This window comes from Daktulosphaira vitifoliae, unplaced genomic scaffold (assembly GCF_025091365.1).
Source record: "Daktulosphaira vitifoliae isolate Bord-2020 unplaced genomic scaffold, ASM2509136v1 Scaffold_1, whole genome shotgun sequence".
Classification (NCBI taxonomy): Eukaryota; Metazoa; Arthropoda; class Insecta; order Hemiptera; family Phylloxeridae; genus Daktulosphaira; species Daktulosphaira vitifoliae.
In genome coordinates, this window is record NW_026099572.1 from 77782912 (window position 1) to 77799847 (window position 16936).

General features: G+C 29.5%; 3 protein-coding genes across 3 annotated transcripts; 1 reads left to right on the plus strand and 2 right to left on the minus strand.

Annotated features, from left to right (window-relative positions):
• Positions 1–7308: 7308 nt before the first annotated feature.
• On the minus strand, positions 7309–8710 carry LOC126894842 (uncharacterized). Its single transcript, XM_050666135.1, has 2 exons — positions 8503–8710; positions 7309–8437 (listed from the first exon to the last, which is right to left on the minus strand). The coding sequence occupies exons 1-2, from the start codon at positions 8510–8512 to the stop codon at positions 7605–7607; spliced, it is 843 nt and encodes a 280-aa protein (XP_050522092.1). The 5' UTR covers positions 8513–8710; the 3' UTR covers positions 7309–7604.
• A 1672-nt stretch (positions 8711–10382) lies between these two features.
• On the plus strand, positions 10383–11697 carry LOC126894229 (uncharacterized). The gene is made up of 2 exons (XM_050665077.1): positions 10383–11516; positions 11580–11697. Exons 1-2 carry the CDS (start codon positions 11271–11273, stop codon positions 11667–11669), a joined length of 336 nt encoding a protein of 111 aa, XP_050521034.1. The 5' UTR covers positions 10383–11270; the 3' UTR covers positions 11670–11697.
• Positions 11698–11961: 264 nt separating this feature from the next.
• LOC126895602 (uncharacterized) lies at positions 11962–12990 on the minus strand. The gene has a single exon (XM_050667673.1). It carries the CDS (start codon positions 12988–12990, stop codon positions 11962–11964), a length of 1029 nt encoding a protein of 342 aa, XP_050523630.1.
• Between the last annotated feature and the right edge of the window lie 3946 nt (positions 12991–16936).

Sequence of the window (16936 nt, forward strand, 5' to 3'; positions counted from 1 at the left end):
AGTTGTTTTGGTCAAGAGTAATCGTGGTGAATGGGAGCAGTGTCGCGTGTTACTAGATTCTGCATCACAAAGTAATTTTATAACCGAACGTATGGCACAGATTTTGCGGTTACCTAAAACCCATGTCGACCAAAGCGTCCAAGGAATTGGTGGAAACGTACAAAGAATTAAATCGCGCGTAATGGTTACAGCCAACTCCCGTTTAAATGACTATTCAGTAACATTGTCATGTTTAGTAGTTAAGAACATTACGAGTAACCTACCAGGCATCCGACTAAATGATAGCTGCGTGGTTCCGAAAGCTATAGTCTTAGCGGATCCGCGTTTCACCGTGCCACAGAAGATTGACCTATTAATAGGAGCTGGTCATTTCTATGATTTAATGTCTGCAGGTAAAATAAAGCCACGACCAGGCGGTCCTGTATTTCAGGAAACAAAGTTCGGATGGGTGGTTGCCGGTTCATCGGAAAATCAACTCAATAGTATAAATCAACAAACGGCGGTTTTCCTCGCGGTGAATGACAATTATAACCAATCACTAGAAAAGGTAGCTGAATGTGAATTCAGTAAGTATCCTGACGCGTGTCAATCATTAGTTAACGATTTTTATGTGGATGATTGGTTAAGCGGTGCAATGAAACGGGAAGAGGCAATAACATTACGAGACAATATTATTACCGTAATGAAAGGTGCCGGTCTACATTTACGGAAATGGGCATCAAATGATAATAGTCTAATAGGTAGTTTATTACCTGCCGAACAAAATAAAGATAGTGACGGTCCGCGTATTATCGATAACGACACGTCGAAAATATTAGACCTGTGTTGGGATCCGCCATCGGATTCATTTAAATATGCATTAAGTGATTACATAATAAATAATAACGATATAACAAAGCGAACAATTTTATCGAATATAGCCACAATTTTTGATCCCCTTGGTTTGCTCGGACCTGTGTTAGTTGTCGCAAAAATTATCATGCAACGTTTGTGGTGCATTCAACTCAGTTGGGACGAACCCGTTTCGGAGGAAGTCGCTGTAGAATGGCGTAATTATAGTGCACAATTAACAACATTAAATAAGTTCAGTATTCCAAGATATATATTATGTGAAAATAAAATCGTTACATTACAGTTACACGGTTTTGCCGATTCATCTATCAGAGCGTATGGTGCATGTGTTTACATTAGAAGTACTGACGAAAACGGCCAGCACACGGTGCGTTTGCTACAAGCGAAGTCCAAGGTCGCGCCCATAAAAACGATATCGCTGCCTCGACTAGAATTGTGCGCAGCCCTATTATTAGCACGAATGGTTAACGGAATAGTGCCGAAGTTGAAATGCAAATTCGAGCGACAATTTTATTGGACCGATTCGAGCGTAACCCTAGCTTGGATTTCATCTCCATCTGCTAAATGGAAAACGTTCGTGGCGCATCGTGTTGGTGAAATACAAGACAAAACGTCCATAAATGATTGGCGTCATGTCCGCTCGGAGGACAATCCTGCTGATTTAATATCACGTGGCTGTACTCCAAACGAATTGCGAATTAATGCGATGTGGTGGAACGGTCCCCGTTGGTTGAAGGAGGAGTACGAGAAATGGCTGAAGTCACGTGTACAATACAGTAGTACAAACAATATACCAGAAGCCAAAAATACGGACGAAACGACAATTACGACTGTTGCATGCTTAGCGTACGATAAATGTTATTCGTTGTTATCTAGAAGGTCGTCGTTATTATTTATCATCAGAGTGACGGCGCATTGTCTGNTCATCAGAGTGACGGCGTATTGTCTACGCTGGCGGTATAACATGAATCGAGCAGTAGGTGATAAAAATAATGGGCCGTTAACGGTAAACGAACTAGATATAGCAAATACGACAATCATCAAAATAATTCAACGCGCACATTTTCGGCAAGAATTGAGAGAGTTAAATAGTGCAAATGCGAATGTGTCAAAAAAAAGTAAACTACTGCGTCTTAGTCTATATATTGATGGGGATAATATTATACGCGTCGGAGGTCGTTTAAAATACGCTATGACGTTAAATGACAATCAGAGACATCAAATTGTATTGCCGGATAACTGTCTTTACACAAAATTATTATTCCGTAAAGAACACCTGGATTTGATGCACAGTGGACCTCAAGCCTTGGTGGCCTCTATTAGACAGCGCTACTGGCCTTTAAAAGCGCGAAGTTTGGCTCGTACTATAGTACACAATTGCGTTAATTGTTTTAAACTGAAACCTCAAATAGTACAACCGATCATGGGGAGTCTGCCTGGTTCACGGGTACAGAGTGGAAGAGCATTTGCCATATGTGGTGTAGATTTTGCGGGTCCAGTCATGATAAGAACGAGCTTGCGTCGTAAGGCACCATGTAACAAAGGATACATCAGCATATTTGTATGTTTCGCGACAAAGGCGATACATATCGAACTCGTGAGCGATTTGTCAACGAAGACATTTTTACAGGCGTTGAACAGATTTTTTGATCGACGTGGCAAAAGTTCAATAATTTACAGTGATAACGCCCGAAATTTTGTGGGCATGCGTCGGCATTTAAAGGAGGTGTACGCACTTTTCCAGTCTCCAGAACATCAGCGATCCGTTTTCTCTCATCTAGCGGACAAAGGAATTGAGTGGCGATTTATACCACCCCGTGCGCCACATTTCGGTGGACTTTGGGAGGCTGCGGTCAAAAGTATGAAAAGTTTGCTATATCGCGTTTTAGGAGAAGCTCGGCTCACGTACGAAGAATTATTAACTGTACTAACGAGAGTGGAAGCGGTACTTAACTCGCGACCAATAACTCCAGTATCCTCTGATCCGGCTGATCTAACCTATCTCACACCAGGTCATTTTTTAATTGGCGATATAATGACTGCCATACCGGAAAAGGACGAGACGACCACGCCTATTACTCACTTAAATAGGTGGAGAATAGTCTCTCATTACACCCAAGTACTTTGGAAACGGTGGCACCAAGAGTACTTATCTCAACTACAGGAAAGAACCAAATGGTCCAGCACGAAAGGGCCTAAGTTACAAATTGGAACTATTGTGTTGGTAAAAGAGACAAATTTACCACCACTCAAATGGCAAGCTGGGCGTGTAATGGAATTATACTGTGACGATGACAACGTGGCACGATCAGCAAAGGTCCGTACTAACGTAGGCGAGTTTTCACGAGCGGTCAGGTTATTATGTCCGTTACCTTTTGAAGGCAACAGTTTGTAGCCAGTTTGTAATTTATTTAAATTCCTTATAATTCGTAGTTATTGTAATATATATGTGTCATATCCCGTGTGGTATTAATCATTAATTTTTCCATAATGAATTTGTTTCTAATGATTATTTGTATATTAATTTTTTTTTGTATTTATGTATTACCTTTTACGTTTTTAGTTGTTGCGAAATTTGTTCTTAGATTATAGTTGTTTTTTGTTATCTTTTACTTTGAAACAAATATTTCAAGGCGGGCGGTGTGTTTAGGCCTACACAATAAGTGTATCTATTGTTGTTTTATCTTATCGTTGTTCGGCGACTGCATAGTCGTCCGGGTTAAAAATCAGTTAGTCTACCTTTGTAAAGCGCACCGCTCGCGTACATATAATAAACGCATATTTATATTTTTAATTCTTTTACGTTTCATTTAATTTATCGCGGATCTTTTAGTCGTAAGAGATCACGCCGAAACATACTAAATTAATAAAAATGTTTAATTCTTTTAAAATATTTGTTTTAATATTGACATTGAACAATTTCCTTAGGAAATGTATTGCACTAATATGACGTGTAATAAGTTCTTTGGATTCATCAATATATGGAATTAATGAATCCACACACTTCGTGTAATCAGTAGGGTACAGTATTCTTGCATTACAAAAATCAATTTGACTGTCATAGTCAAAGTAGAACAAAAAATAGAAGTTAATTTTGCTTTTGGAATAATCCATTAAATTTTTTAAATTAAACATTATCTACACATTTGCAGAGAAGAGTTTCTTATGATAATGATTTTAATTACCCTCAGATATCATCTATACTTATCCCAACAATGCAACGGCATACTGTGGCACTGTACTATCGTTCTTTAAATTTAAATATATCTAAATAATAGGAGTGTAGAATTCGATTTTTTACTGAAATAATATAACAAGGGTTTGATATGTATTGAGGCCACAGATTTTCACAAAAGCTACATGAATCTAACTTATATTAAAAAACTTATTTTGAATATTTTGACTTCCCTAGTGTACGTACGACTTTTTAGAAGTCTTTAATGCAAGCCACTTCGGTTTATTAGCGATCGAGGTTCCGCTTATACTTCCGTGATTTTTGAAAAGTTTTGTAGAGATCATAATATTATACATGTAAAAACTGCAACCAAAAGTCCTAGGAGTAATGGTCAAGTTGAAAAAACAAACAGTACTATTATTAAATGTTTAGCGATGATAACTAAAAGCGAGGAAATCAGAGATTGGGATATGAAGTTAATGGAAGTACAATGGTCTGTAAATAATAGTAAATTACCCGCGATATTCATGTATTATTAATCTGTTATAAAGGTAATATACATTTATGCTTTTATGTTATACTAAAGTCGATGTTCTTTACTTTATTACTAAGTACTTTATAGACTTATAAAAATTATTACAACCCTTTTTGTTTAGATTTGTCTTTTAAACAACTTTTGTACAAAAATTTTTTTTGTAATTAAAATATTTGTTGAGAAAATTAAAAAAGCTCATATTTTTTAACTTTTACGAGGCTGTAAAAAAAAACTCAATTCCAATCAATGAGGACTTTTAGTACGTCATTATCATATCTTAATGCAACTTTAAAAAAAAATTGGTTGGGAATTTTTTCCGCTATTTTTCCTTTGTTTCCTTTGTTGATTGGCCTATAATACATGCGATGTAATTTCCTTAACCCCCTTTATTTACAACAAAATTTTTTTATAGAAATTTTAAACACTCCTTTCTTCCTAAGTTTTGATTATTAGAATCAACACTTTTAACCCCCATTTCAATGCCTACTAGTAGATCTTCCATCGGATTTTTGGCTTAAATGCATTTTACCACCCCATCGAGATTTTTCAAATTTTTTTTTTTAAATCAATTTAGTTTTTCATACCGACTAAGAATATATAAAATTTTTTTGTCGGCGAAGTCTAGTTTAAAAGTTATGAGCTTTCAAAGATTTCAATAATCATATACAAATTTTGTTATATACTGCTGTTTTTTTTTGATAATTCTCATTAATTAACTATAAAAAGTATTCTCGATGATGTAGTTACCGAGGAATAGTAAATTTAAGAGTATTTATGAGTACATTAAACGTGTTAAGGTAGTGTTGAAGTAAATAAATTTAATTTTTTTTGATCTATTTTTTCAATATTATATCACCATTTTAACATCAAGGTTTTATACTTGTTGGGTCACTGAGAATTTCAGTCGAATGGGTTTAAATAGGTTGGGTTTGGGCTTGACTTCTATCCTCTGGGGGTTTGGGGGCGTGAGCCCCCATCCCATGAGAGTCCCGAAGGGGCTCGAATCGGTCACCGGAGCCGGCAGGCGTAGGTGACCACAACTTATATTTAAATGGGTTTGTATAACTCAACATTATAACATTAAGGTATTAGTAAGTATATTTTAATACCTCAACAACTTAACTAATATCAACAATATCTAATGTAATAGTATTTTTTTTTTGTTTACAACAAGTGTTAATTGGTGTACATAATAAACAGTAAAAACTTTTATTTTATTGAATTAACAATTCTATGTAAAACACCACATCGTGGTCTTTTTTTTTTTTTTTGCTCAAATTGAATTAATTGAGTTTCTTGTTATTTTTATTTCGTATTGCGTAAATTTGATGTGCGTAGTTTTGAAAAAAAAATTTGGAAAATCCTTATTTTTAAAGATAATTTTGGTTTTAGGATTTTTAGAATGAGGATATTATGTAATAATTACGTCATTATAGTTTCACAATAGTATCATGAAAAAAAATCCCAAAAATTAACAAAAAAAAACAATTTTTGAGCTATTTTTAGTTTTTGACGTTTCAACTTTAAAAAGCTATAACTTTTGAACCAATTTTTTCCGACAATTTTTTCAAACACTTTTGAAAAAAGCATTGAAAAATACACGTTTAAAAAAAAAAAAAAATGAAAAAACTCGATGGGGTGGTAAAATGCATTTGTTCCGGATTTTTTATCAGACCTTTCTTAAGTATTTCAGTTTCTTCAGCGGAAATCACAATGTTTGTGAATTTTTAAACTAAATTTAACTATTTTATAAAATAACTAAATTTTTATAATTTTCCGTATGAATTACAATATAAGACTATTGAATATAAATTTCATATTATATTTAATTACTATAATAAATATTTATACAAATATTACACTTATAAATCATAAAACGTATTGATTTTGCTTTTGGAATAATTCACCAATTTCATAAAATTAAACTTTATCTACAGATTTGCATCGAACGTTTCTTATGATAATGATTATAATTATTTTAAGTTGATTTGCTTCCTCATCAAATCAACACTGTCCGGTTATCATTAATACTCACCGGGAATGAAAATGTGCACTACTTATGGACAATTCCATTCTATTTTGTTTTAAAAATTAACCGTGAAGTGTATTTATCGATAATAGTTTTTCATATTTCAACATAAACAAACTTGTTCAATTTTAATGTATGTAATTATATGACTTTTTATATTTTAATCACATCAGCTACACCATACAACGCTCGCATACATAAAAAATATCAAAACTGAATGATTCTTGTACTGTATAAACGAAATTATACATTTTAACTTTTTTTACCATAACGTATACTATTTTTTTATTTATTATCACTTCATCGGTTTATGTGTTTCTGTGAACAAAATTTGTTTTTGCTTGAAAATTAATGTTACCTATGACATTTCAAGTCGCAGAAAATACGTTTTTTTCTCGCTTATTACTATTATCAATTCACTAATAATTTAAAATATAAATACAGGATTTCTTTATATGAAAAATTAAAAACATTTCTTCTGTCACTATAAGAAGAAATTGAAGACGATTAATTTTTTTATTTGGAAATCTAAAATGATGAATTTTATAAATTGAAAAATTAACAAAAATAAAATAATATATAATTTTATTGGAATAAATAATTATTTTGATAGTCAAGACATTAAAATTCAGAATGTTGTATATATCAAAATAGAAGCAAACTAATATTGCTTTTTACAGTAAATTTTATTATAAAAAATTTAATACACTGTTAATAACATCTTGTGACGTGGTTTATTGTACATTACATAGTAGGCCATCGCTTAATCAACTAGTTAAATTTGCGATTTTCAAAAAAATTTCTAATTTTTTAATTTAAATAAATTGCATGTTAAAACATTTATACATAATTTAAAAAATTATTTTGATTTTTATAATCACGTAATAAATCGTTACATTTTTATATTTATCGTGGTAGTCAACGCAACGAATAGCCAGAAAAAATATGATAAAGGGTATGTAATATATAACATCCATGTATATAAATAATATTTTATTAGAGACACATATATTCTAATACTTAAAAAAACTAGAACATGATTTTTTATTTTCTTTAACTATTACATCGTATAAATAAAAAGTTTCATTCTTATCTATGTCATAAAGAAAGCCGTGTTTAGCATACGCGTTTTTCATCTGTTCAAGACTTTTATTTAAGATAACTTCTGCAAATTCGTAGTGTTGAAACGTTTTTGGTAATTTATTGTTTGATTTATATTTGTTAAAATCGTCCATTTTTTTATTTACACAATACTTGTATTCAGCTACTGAATAATTGTTTACTATTTTTTGCAAATTATTATTATCCATTTCGTACACTTCTTTGAAATTATGATAAATTTTGTCCGCTAATGAATAGTCATTTTCATTTTTTTCTCTGCTTACCAATTCAATAAATTGTATTAATTCGTCTAAAGTATCTGTGTTGGTTTCTACATTTAACAAATTCCTTAGGAAATTTATTGCACTAATATAACGTGGAATAAGTTCTTTAGATTCATTAACATTTCGAATTAATAAATTCACACACTTCGCGTGAAGTGTTGGACCATTTACATCAGTAACCCATTGATCAAATATATTACAATAAGAAGATATATATTTTATGTGATTAACGATAAATGCTAAATTTATTATGTACTCATAATTAATTAGTGTCATTGTATAACTAATTTTTTGTTGAAGATTTTTTCTTGTGACGATGTTATTTTTAGAATATTCTTTATCGTTTAATAATAAATGCCATACTATAAACGAATATTGGTTTTGATTGTCTTTCACTTCTGTATTTAATGATAATTTAAATACGCTAAATGGATAGTGATCGTATATATCACGCACAATATCTGAATTTTGAAATAAGTCCCAATTATTTTCTTGTAAAAATGAATTTAAAAAATCGCATACATACCCTTCATCATATTTTTTCTGGCTATTCGTCGCGTTGACTACCACGATAAATATAAAAATGTTATAATTCATTGTTATTATGTAACGATTTATTACGTGATTATAAAAATCAAAATAATTTTTTAAAATATGTATAAATGTTTTAACATGCAATTTATTTAAATTAAAAATTTAGAAATTTTTTTAAAAATCGCAAAATTTACTAGTTGATTAATNTTTTTAAAAATCGCAAAATTAACTAGTTGATTAAGCGATGGCCTACTATGTAATGTACAATAAACCACATCACAAGTTGTTGACACGTCACAAGTTGTTATTTACAGTGTATTAAATTCTTTATAATAAAATTTTCTCTAAAAAGCAATATTAGTTTGCTTCAATTTCGATATATACAACATTCTGAATTTTAATGTCTATACTATCAAAATAATAATTTATTCCAATAAAATTAATGATAATTAAATTTTTGTTAATTTTTCAATTTATAAAATTCATCATTTTAGATTTCCAAATTAAAAAATAAATCGTCTTCAATTTCTTCTTCTAGTGACAGAAGAAATCTTTTTGATTTTTCATATTAAGAAATCCTGTATTTATATTTTACATTTTTAGTGAATTGATAATAGTAATAAGCGAGAAAAAAACGTATTTTCTGCGACTTGAAATGTCATAGGTAACATTCATTTTCAAGCAAAAACAAATTTTGTTCATCGAAACACATAAACCGATGAAGTGATAATAAATAAAAAAATAGTATACGTTATGGTAAAAAAAGTTAAATTATATTATTTCATTTATACAGTACAAGAATCACTCAGTATTGATATATTTTGAAAGTTGAATTAAGTAAGGAGAGCAGCTATTACACTCATTAGCGTGGGGAAAAAAGTAATTAGATAACCTATTTTATATTTCAGGGCATTTCATATGAATGACCTAGAATAATTAAATATTTTGGTATTACTTTAGTAACATCTAAGAGTAGTAATTTAAGCGATTTATTAGGTAACCTAAAGATAAGGTAGAAGAAGGGGGAAAATCAGGCATTTATAAAATGAAATGCGAATGTTAAACAAAAAGAAATATAGGGCCAGATTTAAAGATTACATAAGAAACATTAAACATTTATTGACACATAACACTCCATTAAAACCATAAAACTAATTAAAAATGTAAATAATTACAATGAACTTAATATTAGGGAGGCAATAGAAATGTTTATAAATAAAAACAATTTAATTAATTGGGATCTTGGCCCACTAAAAAATTCATTATTAAACTTGTGTAAACTGGCAAAATGTGAAAATATTACTTAGTGATGACGTCACTGGGTGATAAGGTCACTAGGGGTATATAAAGGAGTTTTTTCTTGTTGGGCTGTCAGTATGTGTTTAGCGTTGATAATGGTAACATTGTTTCCGAAATACGTATCCGCGACTTTTCATTAATTTTTTGTGGCTTTGAGTTTAATATTTTTTAGTTTTTTTAAATTAATAATTTTTTTTTTTTTAATAGTTTTAATTTTACTTAATTAATTAGCCACAAGTGATCAATTATTATTATATGTTCCGAAAATACTGCGACCTTTTTGTGATTTATTTCATTATTATATTTTGTGATATTATTTATTATAATCAGTCACCCCAGTATACATAAATGTTGTTATAACTATTTGATGTATCGAATGAATCAATTTTTGTATAAAAGTTGTATTTGTACCTTTAAATGTTTGTCAAATATAATGTAGTATTCGTAAATATTCCAATTTCGGCAAATCGGTAAAATATAGTATAATTTTAAATTTTGCTCGAAAACTAATGAGTTTAATAAAAATGTGTAAAAATTAAACTTATACTCCATAACATTGTCAACAATTTATATTCTATAATTTTTTTTCTACGATCGCTCTATTCTGAATTAAGTACAAAATACTAGAAAATTACCCCTGTTGTCCATTTTTCAACCCCGAGTAGGTACGGGTTAAACTTGTCTGATTGACATGAAATTTTTTTGGTTCGTTTTTACATGTACATAAACAAATTTGGGGGGTGAGACCAAGGAATTTTTAAAAGAAATTTTTCATAATCTATAACTAAGGACCACTCTAATATATATATTGTAATAAACAAAAAGATATAATTATGGATAGTATGTGGTAAACAAAAAGAAGTAAAAAGGATATGGTGTGTTGTGGCAAAGGAATGTTGTTAAGTGTGTTTGGGGTTCAGAGTGTGAAAGGGAAGAAATGTAAAGAAATGTAACACAGGTGACCAATAAGGAAATAATAATCGTAGCGTGCGTAGTGTAAAAAGGATGGGCACCAATGGAAAGTAAAAGTGGCTATAGATACCCGGTAGTGACTACAATAAAATGAAATAGAAAGGGATCTCGGGGTATGTATGCTTGTGTAAAGACGTCTAATGCATGAATAAAATGGAATTACAAAGAAGGGTCACTACCTAGCTCCTGCACAGAAACGCGTACACTAATATTAGCATGTCCGCAGAATTTTTAAATATTGTTTACGGCATGATGAATGAAATAAATCTATTTTTACAATCAACTCCTATGAGGAGCGAAAACAATATTTTTTATCAAAATGATTGTTTCAAACTATCTAAAGTATTATATGGTGATACAAAACATTTAGTATTAGAATCAGTGACACTTGATGGATGTCGTGTGTTATTAAATAATGAAAACATTCAGGTGCTTAAGCAATCGGAGTATACTATTAACAATGGCATTACATGAAAATTAAAATAGCGTATGCAAGTAATACATCAAATAGATCGTATTGTGCAATATGCCGACGGTAAATGGACAGGTCTTAGAACTCAACAATCACCCAATGGTGAAATGTATAATTTAATAAGAAGTATGAACGATTTAACACTCAACGAAACTATCCCAAAAGTTGACAATAGCTACCTAAGTGAGTTGAAGAATGTAGCATGCGATGAAATAGTCGATCGATGGGTCAAGTCGTGGTCCGAGGACACGTATCAAATCAATGTAAGTTTAATGAATATAAATTATCATTACCTTTATTGTCATTAAATTTATAATTTGTTTTAGGAAAAAGAAGAAATGTATGACGAAAATGACGGACCGTCATTTTTCAACGAAACCCAAGAAAATAGTTATAGTTCATGGGCTTCTCAGTAGCCAAAACCAAATCACGTCAGAAAATTAACTTACATTAATAACTTATAAACAATAATTTTATATATTGTACTAGTTTCTTATAATAAACTTATAATCTAAAATAAAAAACAAAGTGTTGTTATTTGTATATAATATATTTATTTCATAATAATAATAATAATAATTACAAGGTTAATAATAAATGTTTACATAAACGTGTAAAAAAATTTTTAATTAAATTATACGGACAGTTCCGTCAAAAGGTGTATATGTAAATACACTGTCTGAAATTACTAGAGCATCTGCAGTTGTATTAGCAGGGAACGCTGGCTGATGCTTCAATTTCAATACTTAGGTCAAAAGACGAGACTGTAATTGTATCGTTCTGCTTTGACATGTCGATTACGGCAATAGGTATTAAATTAAGAAATTGTTTTTTATTTACTAAAGGCGAACACCAAGGTCTATCATAATAACTCTTTTGAAAATTAACATAGAAGGAAAATAAAATACTAAATAGTTTACAGTCAAAGTTACATCTTAAATCGTTGTACGGGTAAACTTCTGAATTTAAATGGACTTTAAGATTTGTTAAATTACAGTGATCGAATTCAGACATTGATTTACTTTCACTATTTTTACGGTCTGTTTGAAACCCTACTATAACATAACGGGGTTTTTGAAAATTATTACATGTTTTAACGGTCCACGAAAACGATTTTTTTTGTGGTATAAACGGATATTTACACAATTCCCAATTTCTATGAGCGCAATGTATAGGCTTTTCACTATCTAAAACTCTAATTAATTTTAATTGTTCCTTTTCGGTCACTTTGACGATTGGCATATTCCATACAACTTTTGTTAGTTTAATTGATACTGTAGACAGTTTTTCTTTTGCTGCGGTACTCGTGTCTAATAGCTTGACAACGTCAGTATCACCAGAAGTTCCCGTGCTGTATTTAAGTTTTTCAGAGGACTCGTTCACATCGAACAATTTGATTACGTTAATGTCTGAAGAACTCCTCGTACATATTAATGATTGCGTACAGTTTAAGAGTATTTTTTTATAATCTTCGGCAAACCCTAGTATATGCGACAGCAGTATAATCCCAGAAAAATATGTACAGTCGAAAAAGTTCTTATTGTCTTCAGTAGTAATGTCCCATGCTGCAGTGTGTAGTTCGTTAATATCAGCGGGGCTATATGAGCAATAGCCTTTCAAAGTAGATGTAATGCCCGGGTTGCGTACTTTTTGTATTTGAGTACCGTTTATTTCATAACGTATTTCAGAAAATAAATATGCGAGTCTGTTGTTAATAAATCTAGGACTGGACTTCATACCATCAGGTTTTTTTCACTTCACCTTCCAAGTACAAATAACTGGCACTTGGTAAAGTGTAACTGTCCATGTTGCGAATTTCAAATCGTATTTCATCATTTTTACCTAGCGCAGTGGAGCTATACGGCAAAAATGATTGTACCTGTTGACTAATTATTTTACACTGGTCCACATAACTTTCCGTCACGTCTAAGCATAAATCGTCCATAATTTCAAAGAACGATTTTAAAAACGATAAATGACGTTTGCTAACGGACTTATTCGTTTTTTCTTTTAGCGGCGATTTTCTCACGGCTTTCTTTTTAGGTAAATATAATGTTGTCTCTGCTCTGGGTGACTGTGAACTACGTATTGGTCGACGAACACTTGAATATATATTATTATTAAACTTAAGAGCCATGGTTCTATGTACGAATGTGAAGGCGGAGAGTTAAAGTTTCCCTTCTCAAATCAACTATTTTACCAGATTGAGACCGTAATGTAACTTCAGCGTTGTATACGGTGGTTGTGTTTAGCGGATAATAAACTAACGATTTAGGTACTTCTATAATTTTGTATCCTGCTGGGACAGAAGGAAAAAATGCATGGATCGCTTTGCTTGATTGTCCATTATCATATGAACCGGTCGCTATATTACACTCGAATATATAGTNTTGCTATATTACACTCGCATATATAGTATTAACTTGTAAAATATCAGCAATGTTTGTTGAAACATGACGTACATTCGGGACATGACACTTAACCAGTTTCGTGAATTTTGTCATTCATGTTGGAACGATAGTAAATTTAGTTTTGTAGTAATTAACAAAGATAATCCGCGAAATGAAGGCAGGTATCGTAAATGTTTCGATACTTTCGCAATAATATAATGTCGTGTAATAACGGGATTTTGTCAGTAATCGATTAACAATGGACGGAGAATCTAATAACGAAATATTGAGACAATTAGCCGAGGCCAAGCAAAATATTAAACGAAAATTCCAATCATTTCAAAACGATGATGCTGCTAATGAGGTTTACATGAAACGTACATTAAAACCCATTATTGAACCTTTAAATGAGCTTACAACACTTCAGAAAGAGAAAACATCGCATATTTTAAATTTTACTAATAAATTTGATAATAATAACGAGTAGTTAAAATATAAACAAAACCATNATATATATATCTTATTTTTATTGGTATACATTTTATTTTGTGTAATTGATTGATTGAAGTCTTAAATAATACATTATGACATTAATGATCTATTGTGTATACAAATAATTTATTATAATATTAATGATGTACTATGTATATCATTACATCCACCCCAATTTTTTTGAAAGTTGTGTCCTCACAACTAAGGGGAGTATGGTCAAGAAAAAATTTATTATAATAAGGATATAATAACAATTTCGTAAATGTAATTGATTAATAGTGTTCATAAATAATGATGATTAATTATTATGTAATTAAATATCAAATATTAATATATAAAATATTTATATGTTAATAACATAATCTAATGCATTTATAATATTAATTGAAAAAAAATATATATATATAGAATGTATAAACATAATATTATGATAGTAAATAAGTATGTATAGTACAAAATAAAATATTTAAATATTGTGCCAATAACAATATGACAATAAATATCATAATAATATGCCACTAACATTTTAAGACGGTATAAGAAATTTTATTGTAGTCTGAAAGATCTTGTTCCCTTCATACGTAGTAATAATCATTAAAAATAAAAAGTTCAGACATTATCGTTCTTCTAGAATAATGGCTTTTTCAATTTTGATGTATTGCTATTTGGTTTTGTAAATTATAATCATAATGCTTTTGAATGTAGAAATCTACAATTTTTTTTATTTTTGGACTTCAATTTTCTTTTGAAGCCATGGATGTCAAAAGCAAATAAATTTTGGCAATACAAATAGATTTCTTTAATTTGGTTTTTTTTTTAAGTGTTTATTTTGTATAAGCACTTGATTTTTTAGTTTTCACTGTTAATTTGAATTCCAAAATCTTCAACTGGCAATCGTTGAACTAATTATTAAACCATAATTACTAGTATGAATTGCTTTTTCTTCATCTTTTGTAATTTTTAATGATTTGAAATAGTTGAAATTTGCTTTACAATTGTAAGTTTTTTTACAAAAATATTTATTTTATAAATTTATAATATTATATTACTGATTATACAATGATGTGAATTATAAAATTGCATTTTGAGACTTTAAGTTTTTACATATAGACTTGGTGTAATTAAATATAGAACATAGATTATGAATATTTATTAACTCATTGAAATCATTAAATAAATATGCTTTCGTATGATTTGTATATTTATAATCAGTTACAAATTATGGATAATTGTCAAACAAATAATATATTATGTAATATTTATTCAACTTAAAAATAAATAAATTATAAGTATATTGTTATAGACATTTTTTTTTTATGTTTGTTACACAATGTTTCCCTTTTTTGATTATTAATGACAATTATATAAAACTATTAACCTCCGGGGTCAAAAATAAAAATGACATGCTTAATGCTAGTCTTTTTCATGGTGTGTTTAACAAAAAGTTGTATGTAATTTATAAAAGACCAATAATATTTATTTAAAGAATGATAAAATGCATTCTTTGTAGTTAAAACGTTTCTTTTAAAATGTTGTAAAATTTTTGGAATATTTTTCATATAAGAATTTAAGTTATAACCAAGAGAAATAAGTTTATTAGGTAAAATTGATAGCGTTTCATTTTTTTGAAAAGTATCTTGTTCTATTTTCATAGTGTTATGATTGTTATTATAAAAATAAGTTAAATTTATTTTTAACTGATTTGTTGCTTTTATATGTATCTGTAAAAATTGACAATTTAAATTAATTAAATTAATATATTGAAAATTGTCTATTGTCTTTAATAGATTGTTTGTTGTTTGGAATTGCAACTGAAATTTTTTTATTCTCTCCTTTGTATTTTTGTCTAAAACAACTAAACAATTTGAATACAATCTTTTGTTATTAATTAATGGTGTTGTTATAAAGTTAAATAATGTTTTTGTTTCTATGCTTTCATTTATTATTTTGTTTAACTCTACTTTTTGTGTTGAAGTATTAAATTTTCTTAAATTTGGAAAAATATAATTGTGTTTTATTTTCTCTATTTGCTTCTTTAATATTAAAAATATTATTCAATTCTGAATTATTGTATTTTGTTATTTTTTCAGAGGCTTGTTTGTGTTTAGAATCTAGTAACTGAGGTGAAATATTAATAGGCGTACTCTCTCTGTCTGTAATAGTTTTTATGTCTGTGTGTGTGAATGTGTTTATATTTAAAATTACATTATTGTTATTTGTGATAGATTTATTAGTAATTGAATCATTACATGGTTGAATTGTGTTAAATGATTTTTTAACGTGATTTGCTATTGATTGTTTTAATTTATAAATGGGATCAAATTCTGTGAAGCCTATTACATTATTTGGAATATATTTGGATTTTTTATCCGAAAGTACTCCAGGAATCCAATGCGTATGGTTTTCTACATTGTAAAGTACTATAGGTGGACGATTACCTAACCCATAAACGATTCCAGTTTTATTAGTGGAGTCAAAAACGTAAGTGTCATGATTATAATAATTTGCCAACGATGCTAATTCAGAATCGCTAAACCAATAATTAGGAAGATCATCGAGGTTTAATAGCTCTAAAATTTCTAATATAGAAGTTATTTTATTTGTTTTTCCGAAGTTCAGTGAATTTACTAATGAATAAATCCCACAGTTTCCATCGCTTAATACATTCTCTCCCTTTTTATACTTTTCAAAAACTTTTAATCTATCATCCTCAATTTGATTATTATTATTATTATCATTTTCTATACTTGATTCCTTTTTTAATAAATTATCATATGAAAATTTGATCGCATTTATAAATG

Coding starts and splice junctions, on each gene's coding strand:
- LOC126895602 (XM_050667673.1), bottom strand. CDS start 12,990: ATGAAGTCCAGTCCTAGATTTATTAACAACAGACTCGCATATTTATTT.
- LOC126894229 (XM_050665077.1), top strand. CDS start 11,271: ATGCAAGTAATACATCAAATAGATCGTATTGTGCAATATGCCGACGGT. Junction 11,517..11,579: donor AGGACACGTATCAAATCAAT/GTAAGTTTAATG, acceptor AATTTGTTTTAG/GAAAAAGAAGAAATGTATGA.